Below are 16,000 nucleotides of genomic sequence, written 5' to 3'. Positions count from 1 at the left end.
GGTGTGGGAGGCAAGTTGTTAGAAGCAGTGAAAAGTTTTTATCGAGGATGTAAGGCATGTGTACGTGTAGGAAGAGAGGAAAGTGATTGGTTCTCAGTGAATGTAGGTTTGCGGCAGGGGTGTGTGATGTCTCCATGGTTGTTTAATTTGTTTATGGATGGGGTTGTTAGGGAGATGAATGCAAGAGTTTTGGAGAGGGGGGCAAGTATGAAGTCTGTTGTGGATGAGAGAGCTTGGGAAGTGAGTCAGTTGTTGTTCGCTGATGATACTGCACTGGTGGTTGATTCATGTGAGAAACTGCAGAAACTGGTGACTGAGTTTGGTAAAGTGTGTGAAAGAAGAAAGTTAAGAGAAAATGTGAATAAGAGCAAGGTTATTAGGTACAGTAGGGTTGAGGGTAAAGTCAATTGGGAAGTAAACGTGAATGGAGAAAAACTGGAGGAATTGAAGTGTTTTAGATATATGGGAGTGGATTTGGCAGCGGATGGAACCATAGAAGCGGAAGTGAATCATAGGGTGGGGGAGGGGGCGAAAATTCTGGGAGCCTTGAAGAATGTGTGGAAGTCGAAAACATTATCTCGGGAAGCAAAAGTGGGTATGTTTGAAGAAATAGTGGTTCCAATAATGATGTATGGTTGCGAGACGTGGGCTATGGATAGAGTTGTGCGGAGATGGGTGGATGTGCTGGAAATGAGATGTTTGAGGACAATATGTGGTGTGAGGTGGTTTGATAGAGTAAGTAATAATAGGGTAAGAGAGATGTGTGGTAATAAAAAGAGTGTGGTTGAGAGAGCTGAAGAGGGTGTTTTGAAATGGTTTGGTCACATGGAGAGAATGAGTGAGGAAGGACTGACAAAGAGGATATATGTGTCAGAGGTGGAGGGAATGAGGAGAAGTGGGAGACCAAATTGGAGGTGGAAAGATGGAGTGAAAAAGATTTTGAGTGATTGGGGCCTCAACATGCAGGAGGGTGAAAGGCGTGCAAGGAATAGAGTGAATTGGAACGATGTGGTATGTCGGGGTCGACGTGCTGTCAGTGGATTGAACCAGGGCATGTGAAGCGTCTGGGGTAAACCATGGAAAGTTCTGTGGGGCCTGGATGTGGAAAGGGAGCTGCGGTTTCGGTGCATTATTACATGACATCTAGAGACTGAGTGTGAACGAATGGGGCCTTTGTTGTCTTTTCCTAGCGCTACCTCGCACACATGAGGGGGGAGGGGGTTGTTATTTCATGTGCGGTGAGGTGGCGATGGGACTGATAAAGGCAGATAGTATGCATTATGTACATGTGTATATATGTATATGTCTGTGTGTGTATATATATGTATACGCTGTGATGTATTGGTATGTATATTTGCGTGTGTAGACGTGTATGTATATACATGTGTATGTGGGTGGGTTGGGCCATTCTTTCGTCTGTTTCCTTGCACTACCTCGCTAACACGGGAGACAGCGAAAAAGCAAAATAAATGAATATAAATATGACAAAGAAGCAATAGCAGTCGGAGAGTGTTCACAATCCAAACATAATCTGGGACCTTATGACAGATGATTATGACGGAAACAGGTTAAATTAATTATTAGAATATTGCTTTCAAAATCATACGGTCTGAAACTAAACGAATGGTGGTAATATAATAATGCTTACAAATCCCCTATCCCTGGGGATAGGGGATTAAGAATACTTCCCACGCATTCCTCACGTGTCGTAGAAGGCGACTAAAGGGGACGGGAGCGGGGGGCCAGAAACCCTCCCCTCCTTGTATCTTAACTTTCTAAAAGGGGAAACAGAAGAAGGAGTCATGCGAGGAGTGCTCATCCTCTTCAAAGGCTCAGATTGGGGTGTCTAAATGTCTGTGGATGTAACCAAGACGAGAAAAAAGGAGAGATAGGTAGTATGGTTGAGGAAAGGAACCTGGATGTTTTGGCTCTGAGTGAAACGAAGCTAAAGGGTAAAGGGGAAGAGTGGTTTGGGAATGTCTTGGGAGTAAAGTCAGGGGTTAGTGAGAGGACAAGAGCAAGGGAAGGCGTAGCACTACTCCTGAATCAGGAGTTGTGGGAGTATGTGATAGAGTGTAAGAAAGTAAATTCCAGATTGGCATGGGTAAAACTGAAAGCTGATGGAGAGAGATGGGTGATTATTGGTGCATATGCACCTGGGCATGAGAAGAAAGATCATGAGAGGCAAGTGTTTTGGGAGCAGCTGAATGAGTGTGTTAGTGGTTTTGATGCACAAGACCAGGTTATAGTGTTGGGTGATTTGAATGCAAAGGTGAGTAATGTGGCAGTTGAGGGAATAATTGGTATACATGGAGTGTTCAGTGCTGTAAATGGAAATGGTGAAGAGCTTGTAGATTTATGTGCTGAAAAAGGACTGGTGATTGGGAATACCTGGTTTAAAAAACGAGATATACATAAGTATACGTATGTAAGTAGGAGAGATGGCCAGAAAGCGTTATTGGATTACGTGTTAATTGATAGATGCACAAAAGAGAGAGTTTTGGATGTTAATGTGCTGAGAGGTGCAACTGGAGGGATGTCTGATCATTATCTTGTGGAAGCAAAAGTGAAGATTTGTGGGGGTTTTCAGAAAAGAAGAGAGAATGTTGGGGTGAAGAGAGTGGTGAGAGTAAGTGAGCTTGGGAAGGAGACTTGTGTGAGGAAGTACCAGGAGAGACTGAGTACAGAATGGAAAAAGGTGAGAACAAAGGAGGTTAGGGGAGTGGGGGAGAAATTGGATATATTTAGGGAAGCAGTGATGGCTTGCGCAAAAGATGCTTGTGGCATGAGAAGCGTGGGAGGTGGGTTGATTAGAAAAGGTAGTGAATGGTGGGATGAAGAAGTAAGATTATTAGTGAAAGAGAAGAGAGAGGCATTTGAACGATTTTTGCAGGGAAAAAATGCAAATGAGTGGGAGAGGTATAAAAGAAAAAGGCAAGAGGTCAGGAGAAAGGTGCAAGAGGTGAAAAAGAGGGCAAATGAGAGTTGGGGTGAGAGAGTATCATTAAATTTCAGGGAGAATAAAAAGATGTTTTGGAAGGAGGTAAATAAAGTGCGTAAGACAAGGGAGCAAATAGGAACTTCAGTGAAGGGGGCTAATGGGGAGGTGATAACAAGTAGTGGTGGTGTGAGAAGGAGATGGAGTGAGTATTTTGAAGGTTTGTTGAATATGTTTGATGACAGAGTGGCAGATGTGGGGTGTCTTGGCCGAGGTGGTGTGCAAAGTGAGAGGGTTAGGGAAAATGATTTGGTAAATAGAGAAGAGGTAGTAAAAGCTTTACGGAAGATGAAAGCCGGCAAAGCAGCAGGTTTGGATGGCATTGCAGTGGAATTTATTAAAAAAGGGGGTGACTGTATTGTTGACCGGTTGGTAAGGTTATTTAATGTATGTATGATTCATGGTGAGGTGCCTGAGGATTGGCGGAATGCTTGCATAGTGCCATTGTACAAAGGCAAAGGGGATAAGAGTGATGGCTCAAATGACAGAGGTATAAGTTTGTTGAGTATTCCTGGTAAATTATATGGGAGGGTATTGATTGAGAGGGTGAAGGCATGTACAGAGCATCAGATTGGGGAAGAGCAGTGTGGTTTCAGAAGTGGTAGAGGATGTGTGGATCAGGTGTTTGCTTTGAAGAATGTATGCGAGAAATACTTAGAAAAACAAATGGATTTGTATGTAGCATTTATGGATCTGGAGAAGGCATATGATAGAGTTGATAGAGATGCTCTGTGGAAGGTATTAAGAATATATGGTGTGGGAGGCAAGTTGTTAGAAGCAGTGAAAAGTTTTTATCGAGGATGTAAGGCATGTGTACGTGTAAGAAGAGAGGAAAGTGACTGGTTCTCAGTGAATGTAGGTTTGCGGCAGGGGTGTGTGATGTCTCCATGGTTGTTTAGTTTGTTTATGGATGGGGATGTTAGGGAGGTGAATGCAAGGGTTTTGGAAAGAGGGGCAAGTATGCAGTCTGTTGTGGATGAGAGAGCTTGGGAAGTGAGTCAGTTGTTGTTCGCTGATGATACAGCGCTGGTGGCTGATTCATGTAAGAAACTGCAGAAGCTGGTGACTGAGTTTGGTAAAGTGTGTGCAAGAAGAAAGTTAAGAGTAAATGTGAAAAAGAGCAAGGTTATTAGGTACAGTAGGGTTGAGGGTCAAGTCAATTGGGAGGTAAGTTTGAATGGAGAAAAACTGGAGGAAGTGAAGTGTTTTAGATATCTGGGAGTGGATCTGGCAGCGGATGGAACCATGGAAGCGGAAGTGAATCATAGGGTGGGGGAGGGGGCGAAAATTCTGGGAGCCTTGAAGAATGTTTGGAAGTCGAGAACATTATCTCGGAAAGCAAAAATGGGTATGTTTGAAGGAATAGTGGTTCCAACAATGTTGTATGGTCGCGAGGCGTGGGCTATGGATAGAGTTGTGCGCAGGAGGGTGGATGTGCTGGAAATGAGATGTTTGAGGACAATATGTGGTGTGAGGTGGTTTGATCGAGTAAGTAATGTAAGGGTGAGAGAGATGTGTGGAAATAAAAAGAGTGTGGTTGAGAGAGCTGAAGAGGGTGTTTTGAAATGGTTTGGTCACATGGAGAGAATGAGTGGGGAAAGATTGACCAAGAGGATATATGTGTCAGAGGTGGAGGGAACGAAGAGGCGTGGGAGACCAAATTGGAGGTGGAAAGATGGAGTGAAAAAGATTTTGAGTGATCGGGGCCTGAACATGCAGGAGGGTGAAAGGCGTGCAAGGAATAGAGTGAATTGGAACGATGTGGTATACTGGGGTCGACGTGCTGTCAGTGGATTGAACCAGGGCATGTGACGCGTCTGGGTTAAACCATGCAAAGTGTGTGGGGCCTGGATGTGGAAAGGGAGCTGTGGTTTCGGTGCATTATTACATGACAGCTAGAGACTGAGTGTGAACGAATGGGGCCTTTGGTGTTTTTCCTAGCGCTACCTCGCACACATGAGGGGGGAGGGGGTTGTTATTCCATGTGTGGCGAGGTGGCGATGGGAACAAATAAAGGCAGACAGTATGAATTATGTACATGTGTATATATGTATATGTCTGTGTGTGTATACATCTGTGTACATTGAGATGTATAGGTATGTATATTGTGCGTGTGTGGACATGTATGTATATACATGTGTATGTGGGTAGGTTGGGCCATTCTTTTGTCTGTTTCCTTGCGCTACCTCGCTAACGCGGGAGACAGCGATAAAGCATAATAAATAAATAAATAAATAAATAAATACAAATAAGTAACTGAGTGGTAAGTAAAAAGCTAGGTCAAGTGGCTAAAAACATGACCATGAAATGTATATAAGATTGCAAAGAGAGTATACAATGGAAATTAGAACCAGTAAAAATATCTTTGGAAAGAATTTCTCACAATGTGAAAATGAACCTTAAAAATTCTTTCAATACATTAAAAACAACAAAGAAATCAGGAATAATACTGGCCCACTATTAAATGATTCTGGATATCAACAAGACAAAAAAGTAATGGGAACCCTTCTTAACAGGTATTTCAACTCATTGTTTTCTAAAGAAAATTCATCAAATATGCCACAAGTGTAAAACATATTTCAGGGTGCCAAAAATGAAGAACTGAACATTGAGAATAATGAACGCCATGGGGCACTTAAAGATCTAAACAAACTAAATCTGAAGAAATCAAGTGATCTAAATAATATCTCCCAAAAAATACTGAAAAAAGCTAACTAGCTACTAGCTTTTCCTTACAACAAAATATCAAACAGATCATTGCAGGAAGGTAAAGTTCCTGAAAACTGGAAGTTAGCTAATGTAATATCAATTTCCAAAATGGTGACAGGAAATGTGCTTCAAATTACCACCCCATCAGCCTCACTTCAGCTCTAGAAAAAGTATTATAAACAATAATTGGAGATCTTCCTTTTCTTTCATATTTTTTACTGTTTCCTGCACTAGTGTGGAAGAGCCAGGAGCAGACAAGGAAAAGGACTTATTTGCTCACACCGTCTCTAGTTGTAATGAGTAATGCACCAAAACCACAACTCCCTACACACCTCTCCGTGGTTTCCCCAGTCTGCTTCATATGCCATGGTTCAGTGCACTGAGAGAACATTGCTACCTATATATCATAATCCATCACTCCAATTAACTCTATCCCTTGCATGATTTTTTTTTTTTTTTTTTTTGTCGCTGTCTCCCGCGTTTGCGAGGTAGCGCAAGGAAACAGACGAAAGAAATGGCCCAACCCACCCCCATACACATGCCTTGATTCCATCCACTGACAGCACGTCAACCCCGGTATACCACATCGCTCCAATTCACTCTATTCTTTGCCCTTCTTTCACCCTCCTGCATGTTCAGGCCCCGATTACACAAAATCTTTTTCACTCAATCTTTCCACCTCCAATTTGGTCTCCCTTTTCTCCTCGTTCCCTCCACCTCCGACACATATATCCTCTTGGTCAATCTTTCCTCACTCATTCTCTCCATGTGACCAAACCATTTCAAAACACCCTCTTCTGCTCTCTCAACCATGCTCTTTTTATTTCCACACATCTCTCTTACCCTTACGTTACTTACTCGATCAAACCACCTCACACCACACATTGTCCTCAAACATCTCATTTCCAGCACATCCATCCTTCTGCGCACAACTCTATCCATAGTCCACGCCTCGCAACCATACAACATTGTTGGAACCACTATTCCTTCAAACATACCCATTTTTGCTTTCCGAGATAATGTTCTCGACTTCCACACATTCTTCAAGGCTCCCAGAATTTTCGCCCCCTCCCCCACCCTATGATCCACTTCCGCTTCCATGGTTCCATTCGCTGCCAGATCCACTCCCAGATATCTAAAACACTTCACTTCCTCCAGTTTTTCTTCATTCAAACTCACCTCCCAATTGAATTGACCCCCAACCCTACTGTACCTAATAACCTTGCTCTTATTCACATTTACTCTTAACTTTCTTCTTTCACACACTTTACCAAACTCAGTCACCAGCTTCTGCAGTTTCTCACATGAATCAGCCACCAGCGCTGTATCATCAGCGAACAACAACTGACTCACTTCCCAAGCTCTCTCATCCCCAACAGACTTCATACTTGCCCCTCTTTCCAAAACTCTTGCATTCACCTCCCTAACAACCCCATCCATAAACAAATTAAACAACCATGGAGACATCACACACCCCTGCCGCAAACCTACATTCACTGAGAACCAATCACTTTCCTCTCTTCCTACACGTACACATGCCTTACATCCTCGATAAAAACTTTTCACTGCTTCTAACAACTTGCCTCCCACACCATATATTCTTAATACCTTCCACAGAGCATCTCTATCAACTCTATCATATGCATGATTTTTATCCTCTTGAATGTTCAGCCCCAAGCACTCAAAATCTTATTCACTCCATCCTTCCAATACCAAACTGCTCTCCCCCATTCTTCCTGTCCCCTTGACTTCTGACAAATATATCCTCTTTGTCAAACTTTTTTCAGTCATTCTCTCCATATGTCCAAACCATTTCTGCACACCCTCTTCAGATATCTCAACCACACTTTTTCTATTTCCCCACCTCTCTCTTCCCTATCATTACTTACTTGATCAACCCTCCTCACACCACACTCTCTCTGTAAACATTTCATTTCCAACACAATAACCCTCTTCTGTACATTTTCATCTAGAGCCCGTGCTTCATGTACATACAATACCACTGGGACTACAAACCTACCTCCATAATGACCTCTCTTTCCACACATTTTCCAATGCTTCCAGAACTTTCACCCCCTCACCCCTCTACGACTCGTTCCTGTTTCCATGTTTCCATTTCCTACCACGTCCAATCCCAAGTACCTACAACATTTCACACCCTTCAAGTTTTCTCCACTCAATCTTACAACCCAAATAACTTGTCCCTTTGCATAGCTACACCTAATAACATTACTTTTATGTACATTTACTCTCAACTTTCTTTCACACACTCTCCTAAACTCCAATATCAATCTGCCTTGCATTTTATCACTCAAATCTACCATAAGCCATGTCATCAGCAAGCAACAACTGACTCACCTCCTAGGTCCTCATTCCCAACAGAATGCAACCTTTCTCTCTCACTTCAAGATCTCCCTCATTACTGATTCAAAAACACATTAAACAGCCATTGTGACATCACACATCCCTGCCACAGTCCCACCTTCACGTGGAACCACTCATCCTCCATTCTGCCTACTCTCACACGTGCCTTACTCTCTCGATCAAAACTCACTGCTTCTAATAGCTTTCTTCACACACCATATATTCATGACTCCTTCAAAAGAGCATCGCTATCAACCCTATCTTATGATTTCTCCATATCCATAAATTCCACATACTATTTCTTCTGCTTTTGTAAGTATTTCTCACACACAATCTTCAATGAAATCATCTGATCCAAACATCTATCACTTGTGAAATCACAGTGCTCCCCCTCAGTATGATGCTCTGTGCATGCCACCATCTTCTCAATCACCACTTTTCCATACAACTTAACAGATACACTCAACAAATTTATACCTTTGTTGATTGCAAATCCCACTTTACCCCCCTTGCCTTCATACAATAGGACTATCCATATATTCTGCCAATCCTCAAGTAGCTTATCATAACCAATGAGGTAGGAGGTGCTGCTACTGTGGAAAGTAAAGAAGCTCAGAATTGGGAAAAGTACCGAGTTTCAGCACCTCGAGGGGTACTCTAGTTTTACTGGAGCAGCCAAGTCTCACCTCACCTTCTCATGGTGACCTTGTCAGTACACCCCTTAGGGATGGAACTAAAGAGGGAGGCATTGCCCTATTACATCAGGAAAATAGTTTTAGATTTGGACAAACACCTAAAGTGTGCTATCAATTCAAATTTTGACAATTTTTGAGCCTTGCTGCCTCTGGAAACAATGCACTGGAGTTACCCTCTGCCAGTGACCTGCCAAGGGTGAGGCACAAAAGGCTACGAAGTGGCAGCAGGTTAAAAGGAACAAGCAATTGAGGGTGATGGCACTGAATGAGAATGGGATGACTGGGGAGAATAAAACATGGGAGATTGTGGAGAGGTTTAAAAGTTGTAGCGTAGATGTGCTAGGGACTGGGGAAACCCATATCCTCGGGCAGGATGTGTGGAGTGAAAATAGAAATGATGATTGCAAGTTATGCAAGTTTGCTCTCTGGGATAACGTTCTTGCCTTCCACACATACTTCAATGCTCCCAGAACCTTCGCCCCCTCCCCCACCCTGTGAATCACTTCTGCTTCTATGGCTCCTTCCGCTGCTAAGTCCACTCCCAGATATCTAAACACTTTACTTCCCCCAGTTTTTCTCCATTCAAACTTACCTCCCAATCGACTTGTCCCTCAGCCCTACTGAACCTAATAACCTTGCTCTTATTCACATTTACTCTCATCTTTCTCCTTTCACATGCTTTTCCAAATTCAGTCACCAACCTCTGCAATTTCTCACTCAAATCAGCCACTAGAGCTATATCATCAGCGAACAATAAATGACTCACTTCCCAGGCCCTCTCATCGCCAACAGACTGCATACTCCCCACTTCTCTCCAAAACTCTTGTATTTACCTCCCTAAACACCCCATCCATAAAGAAATTAAACAACCATGGGGATATCACACACCCCTGCTGCAGATCAACATTCACTGGGAACCAATAACTCTCCTCTCTTCCCACTTGCACACAGGCCTTACATCCTTGGTAAAAACTTTTTACTGCTTCTAGCATCTTACCTCCAAAACCATATACTCTTTTAAGACCTTCTGCAAAGCAACTCTATCATCCTATCATATGTCTTCTCCAGACCCATAAATGCTACATACAAATCCATCTGTTTTTCTCAATATTTTTCACATACATTCTTCAAAGCACACACCTGATCCACACATCCTCTACCACTGCTGAAGCCACACTGCTCTTCCCGAATCTGATGCTCTGTACATGCCTTCACCCTCTCAATCAATACCTTCCCATATAATTTCTCAGGAATACTCTACAAGCTCTTGCCTCTCTAGTTTCAACACTCAACTTTAGCCCCTTTGCCTTTGTACAATGGCACTATGCATGCATGCATGCCAATCCTCAGGCACTTTACCATGTTCTACAGATATACTGATAAACCAATCAATACCGCAGTCATCCCTTTTTTGATAAATTCCACTGCAATACCATCTAAACCTGGTGCCTTGCCGGATTGCATCTTCCACAAAGCTTTCATCACCTCTTCTCCCTGACCCTCTCACTTCATACACCACCCCACCCAAAACACCCTATGTCTGCCACTCTATCATCAAATACATTCAACAAACCTTCAAAATACTCATTCCATCTCCTCCTCACTTCATTTGTACCTGTTATTATTTCCCCACTTGCCCCCTTCACCGATGTTCCAATCTATCCTCTTTTCTTAAGCACATTATCTACCTCCTTCCAAAACATCTTTTCATTCTCCCTAAAGTTTAGTGATACTCTCACCCCAACACTCATTTGCCCTGTTTTTCAAACCTTGCATCTTTCTCTTGACCTCCTGCATATCTATAATATGCACCCAACATCCCACTTGGCTAGATCTCCAAGGTGAACTACTCATACACCAATGCAACCTCCCAATATCCTAAGCCTATGCAACCAGCCAACCAGATTCCTAGTCCATCACTTCCAGCAACCAATTTTCACATATGCACCACCTGGAACATACCACACAAACTATCCTCTGACCACCTGCCCATCCTAATGATACTCCATCTAACCCATCCCATCCACACAACCATCAAAATGATTTGTAAAAACTACAGGAAAGTGGACTGGTTAGTCTTCACACAGTACACAAAAACAATGCACTAAAACTTTAGTATTAAAGATTTCCCATCATCAAATCATGCTATCCCACACTTCATCAGCATCTCTAACTAATCCAGCGAAATACACTCACCAAAAGGACATACTAATGAAACATAATCCTAACTTCTCCCCACAGTTACACACCTCATAAAATACAGGATCCAGCATAAACAGAACCACTCATCATCAATGAAAATCACAGTATACATCTAAACTCTAAATAACACCATCACCAACCTAATCACTGAAATGCAAACTACAGAATTGGCATTCCTTCCTAAATACAATGAAATGCATGATACAAAGCAATCAACTCTGGTGTACATTAATCTTGTCCCCAGTCATGAATCACTTATGACCCATTCCAATGAAATACCCTCTACTGGAACACACAAACATGCTCACAACATACTGCCACAAACCAACCTTACCCTTAAAGTGAAAATCTTGAAAAACCTACACAAAATCCATCCATAAAATAATTGCCTGCCCACTCTTCAATCCTACTGTTACAAGCAATGCAATTAAAACTGGCTACAGACCCTGACATCAAATCATTCTTTCATATAAAACACTGAGGCCCAATTGCAGTCCAAGCACTTAGACACCTCCAACCACTCTTGGCAATGCAACAAAAGCCATAACATCTGAAAACTTGGCAACATAATACAAATCCTAGATTCCTCTTGATCCTGCTGGACCTACCCAACATCACTGAAAATATCATCTAGCTTATATTTACTGTACTAGCCAGGGTATTCGGCCCTTTTGGAAAAAAGATGGCTAAAAGTTACCTTTTGTATCTCACAACAATAATATAGAGAATGAGTCTCTTAAGACAGAATCTTAAGGTATACTACAAGCTAAGGTTACCAGACATGTAGCAGTTCAAGAACAGAAAAAACTTAAGAGGTAGGATACTCTAAGATGAACAAACGTTGAAAAGGTATTGAGAGATTGGCTGGGCTTAACAACCTTCTTACTTAGTTTACCTCTTATAATTCCCAAAATACATTTTTCAGGAAAATGAAACCATCTTCCCAGATATGACCAATTCAGGTTAGGTACAGAAACCCAACCAATCATGCCCTAAAAACAAGCTCCTTTATATAAATCCTTTCTGTCCTACATATGAAAGTTTAGCACTGCTTGGGGGATAGGTTGTTTTCACCCAGCAGGGAGTCCTGGTCCTACATACTTCAAGACACATTCATGAATGAAAGGTGGGACTACCAGATTAGTGGGCATAGTGATTCCAACCCACCTATTGTGATACAAAAAGCGATTTCTGTCTACAAGAATCTTCCAGTATTTCTAAACCTATTAAAAATTCAGTCTCTATAAAACAGAAAAACTCCTTTCTCCTAGGATCAAGCTGGGAAGCCTCCACCCAACCGAAATACCAGTAAAGGTCAATCAAGACAGACAATAAAAACAAGGGGTTTGACTGATTTGTGCCTGACTCCATGTCGTCAGTCAGAGAAGATAACATTCTGCTCCTTAACTCTATGTATTCCCCTTGAAACTATCTTCACAGACATGAACAATACAGGTTTGGTACAGAAGCCCAAGATGCCATAAAAACAAGCTCTTCTATATACATGCTTTCTTTCCTATACATGAAAGCTTGGCCCTGCTAGGAGATAGGTTGTTTTCACCTAGCATGGAGTCCTGGTCCCTCATACTTCATGGCACAGCCATGGTCGAGAGGTGGGACTACCAGATTAGATATGATTCCAACCAAAATACAGTGATATAGGTAGTGATTTTGGTTGACAAGAATCTCCCAGTGTTTCTCTGTATTTTGGTTGACAAGAATCTCCCAGTGTTTCTAACACTTTGAGAAATCCATGTCTGTGAAACAGAAAAACTCATTTCCCATAGAAACATGCTGGGTAGCCTCTTACCAACCAAAATACCAGTCAGGGGCAATCAAGAGAGACATAAACAACAGGTAGCTTGACTGACTTGTGCTTGAACCCATGTCATCACTCTGAGATGAAAACAAACCTCCTACATGAAAAGTAAACAACCAATCCAGGAAAGCTGAAGAGGGAAGGCAGAGAGGAATTTTCACTTATCATCAGAGAAAATGGTAACACTTTAAATACATAAAATTTATAACAGTACATATACACACTACACCCAAAACACCATAGATGGATACTTATCAATGGTTGGGTAGAGGGAGCCAGACAAAAAAAAGAGGGAAAGCTGAAAGACCATCCATCATGTCCTGGAACACAGAGAGTTATCTATATGGTGACTGGTGTGACCAGTTTATCAACTGGTGGGATGAAGACATCACTCCCAACTGGAGTTTCCTCATAAGGAGGAGCCCAGACTGAGCTGTAGACCACAGCACCTTAAAGGTGTTTGGCAAGGGTTGATAGGCATAAGCCTCATCAAAGGCAAGCAAGTTAGAGGTTTCTAGCCCTCAGAGGTCATACAGAAATCTCTCAATTTCAGGACATACCAACACTGGAGAAAATATAATTGTGAAAAAAATTCATATCAAGAAATAAGAAACATTAGAACAAACACAAAAAATTACTAACCTGCATGCTTTCACATGCATAATCAATGCACTGTTCCAGAAGCCCAAATTTATTAAGGAGTTTTACAGCTGCATCACCTCTGAGAGTTCTTGCCCACAGGAATGCTACTTGTTTTCCTGCACTGGTACCTCCTTCTTGTTTGGCAACCTGTATGTTAAAACACATAAGATGATTATTTTGAAATTCTGTCTCAAAACTTTCTAAAACCATCTACTGAAGTGGTTCCCCTTTACATGACAAACTGATTTGTCCAATTACCCTAACAGCAAAGAATGTCTAATTAAACAGAATTGAGGCTTTTTTTTTCTCCTGAATGAGTAAACTATTAGAAGCAGAGGAGTTTTTATCAAGAGAGTAATGCAAGAGTGCAAGTGGGTAGAGAGGGAGGTAGATGTTTCTGGATGGGGTGGTGAGGTAGGTAAATGCAAAGATCTTGGAGAGAAGGGCAGGTATGCTGTCTGGAAATGAGTCATTTGTTTTTTGTTGATGACATGGCATTGGTGGCAGATATGACTGAGAAATGGCAGAGGATGGTGTGTGTGTGTGTGTGTGTGGTGTGTGTGTGTGTGTGTGTGTGTGTGTGTGTGTGTGTGTGTGTGTGTGTGTGTGTGTGTGTGTGGAGAAAGTTGAGGGTAAATGTGAAAAAAAATCAAGGTAATTAGGTCTGGCAGTGCAGAGAGACAAGTTAGTTTGGGTGTGAGTCTGAACAATGAAAAATTAAAGGAAGTGAAGTGCTTTCAATAACTGGGACTAGACATGCAGCAAATGGAACCATGAAGGCAGAGGTGAGTTATAAGATGGATGAGGGGATAAATGTTTTGGGAGCATTGGGGAATGTGTGGAAAGAAAGGTCATTAATTGGGAGGGCAAAAATGGATATGTTTGAAGTATAGCATCCCATCAATGATGTTTGGATGTGAGATTTGGGCTATAGATGAAAATGTATGGAACTGGGTGCATGTGTTGGATATGAAATGTTTGAGGGTAACATGTGGTTTAAGGAGGGCTGATCAAATAAGAAATGATAGGGCAAGAGAGAGGTGTGGCAGTAAGAGGAGTATGTATGGTAGAGTTGAAGAGGGTGTGCTGAAATGGTTTGGATATATGGAGGAGTGAGGAGAAGATGACAAAGAGGGTATACATGTCAGAAATGGAAGGAAGAAGGAAAAGGGAGAACAAGTAGGAGGTGGAAGGATGGAGTTAAAGATGCTTTGAAGGAACAAGGCCTAAACATGCAGAAGAAAGCAAAGCATGCAAGACAGAGAGTGAATCGTACTGATACAGCGTTAATTGGCTGAACCAGGGTATGTGAAGTGGACAAGGGAAACCACAGAAAACATGTGTGTGTGTGTGATTCTTTGTGTGTGTGTTTGGCCCCTGGTTTCCATGCAAATTACATAACAGCTAGAGAGTGGGTGTGAGCTAATGAGGCCAACCCTTTGTGTATTCTTGGCAATACCTCATCAACATGGGAAATTAGAAATTGTGAAGACTGCATTGGCTTTGAAGAATGCATGAGAGAGATACTTAGAAAAACAAATGGATTTGTATATAGAACTCATGGATCTGGAGAGGTATATGACAGGGTATAGAGATGCTTTGTGGAAGGTTTTAAGAGTATATGGTGGGGGAGGTAAGTTCCTACATGCAGTGAAAAGTTTTTACCAAAGATGTAAGGCATGTTTATGAGTAGAAAGAGAGGAGAGTGACTAGTTCCCAAAGAATATCGGTCTGCAGCAGGGGTGTGTGATCTCCCCATGGCTGTTTAATTTGTTTATGGATGGAGTGGTTAGGGAGATAAATGCAAGACTTTTGAAGAGAGGGGCAAGTATGCAGTCTGTTGTCGATGAGAGGGCTTGGGAAATGAGCCAGTTGTTGTTCGCTGATGTTACAGAGCTGGTGACTGATTCAGGTTTCAAACTGCAAAAATTGGTGATTGAGTTTGATAAAATGTGTGAAAGAAGAAAGCTGAGAGCAAATGTGTATAACAGCAAGGTTATTAGGTTCAGTGGGTTGTAGGACAAGTTAATTGGGATTTAATTTTAAATGGAGAAAAACTTGAGGAAATGAAGTGTTTCAGATATCTCAGAGTGGTCTTAGCAGTGGATACAACCATGGAAGGAGAAGTGAGTTACAGAGAGGGGGAAGGGGCAAAGGTTCTGGTTGCAATGAAGAATGTGTGGTAGGAGAGAACATTATCTTGAAGAGCAAAACTGGGTATGTTTGAAGGAATAGTAGTTCCAACAATGTTATATGGTTGCGAAGCACGAGCTATAGATAGGGTTGTATGGAGGAGGGAAGATATGTTGGAAATTAAATGTTTGAGAACAAAATGTGATATCAGATGGTTTGATCAAGTAAATAATGTAAGGGTAAGAGAGATGTGCAGAAATAAAAAGAGCATGGTTGAGAGGGCAGAAGAGGGTATGGTGAAATGGTTTGGACGTATGGAGAGAATGAGTCAGGAAAGACTGACAAAGAGAATATATTTGCCAGAAGTGGAGGGAACAAGGAGAAGCAAGAGACCATATATATATATATATATATATATATATATATATATATATATAT

The 16,000-nt window shown here is 41.8% G+C and overlaps 1 protein-coding gene across 1 annotated transcript in view; it reads right to left on the bottom strand.

The window, feature by feature from the left end:
• Oseg2 (intraflagellar transport protein Oseg2) overlaps positions 1 to 16,000 on the bottom strand; it is a 560,852-nt gene that overhangs the window by 154,072 nt on the left and 390,780 nt on the right. Inside the window, exon 21 of the mRNA XM_071675913.1 lies at positions 13,430 to 13,576. Within this exon, the coding sequence (XP_071532014.1) occupies positions 13,430 to 13,576 (147 nt within the window). The remainder of the gene's footprint in view (positions 1 to 13,429; positions 13,577 to 16,000) is intronic.

Source organism: Panulirus ornatus, chromosome 21 (assembly GCF_036320965.1).
Source record: "Panulirus ornatus isolate Po-2019 chromosome 21, ASM3632096v1, whole genome shotgun sequence".
Taxonomy (NCBI): Eukaryota; Metazoa; Arthropoda; class Malacostraca; order Decapoda; family Palinuridae; genus Panulirus; species Panulirus ornatus.
The sequence above is the reverse complement of the archived record's forward strand: the minus strand, read 5'-3'. Positions and strand labels throughout refer to the sequence as shown.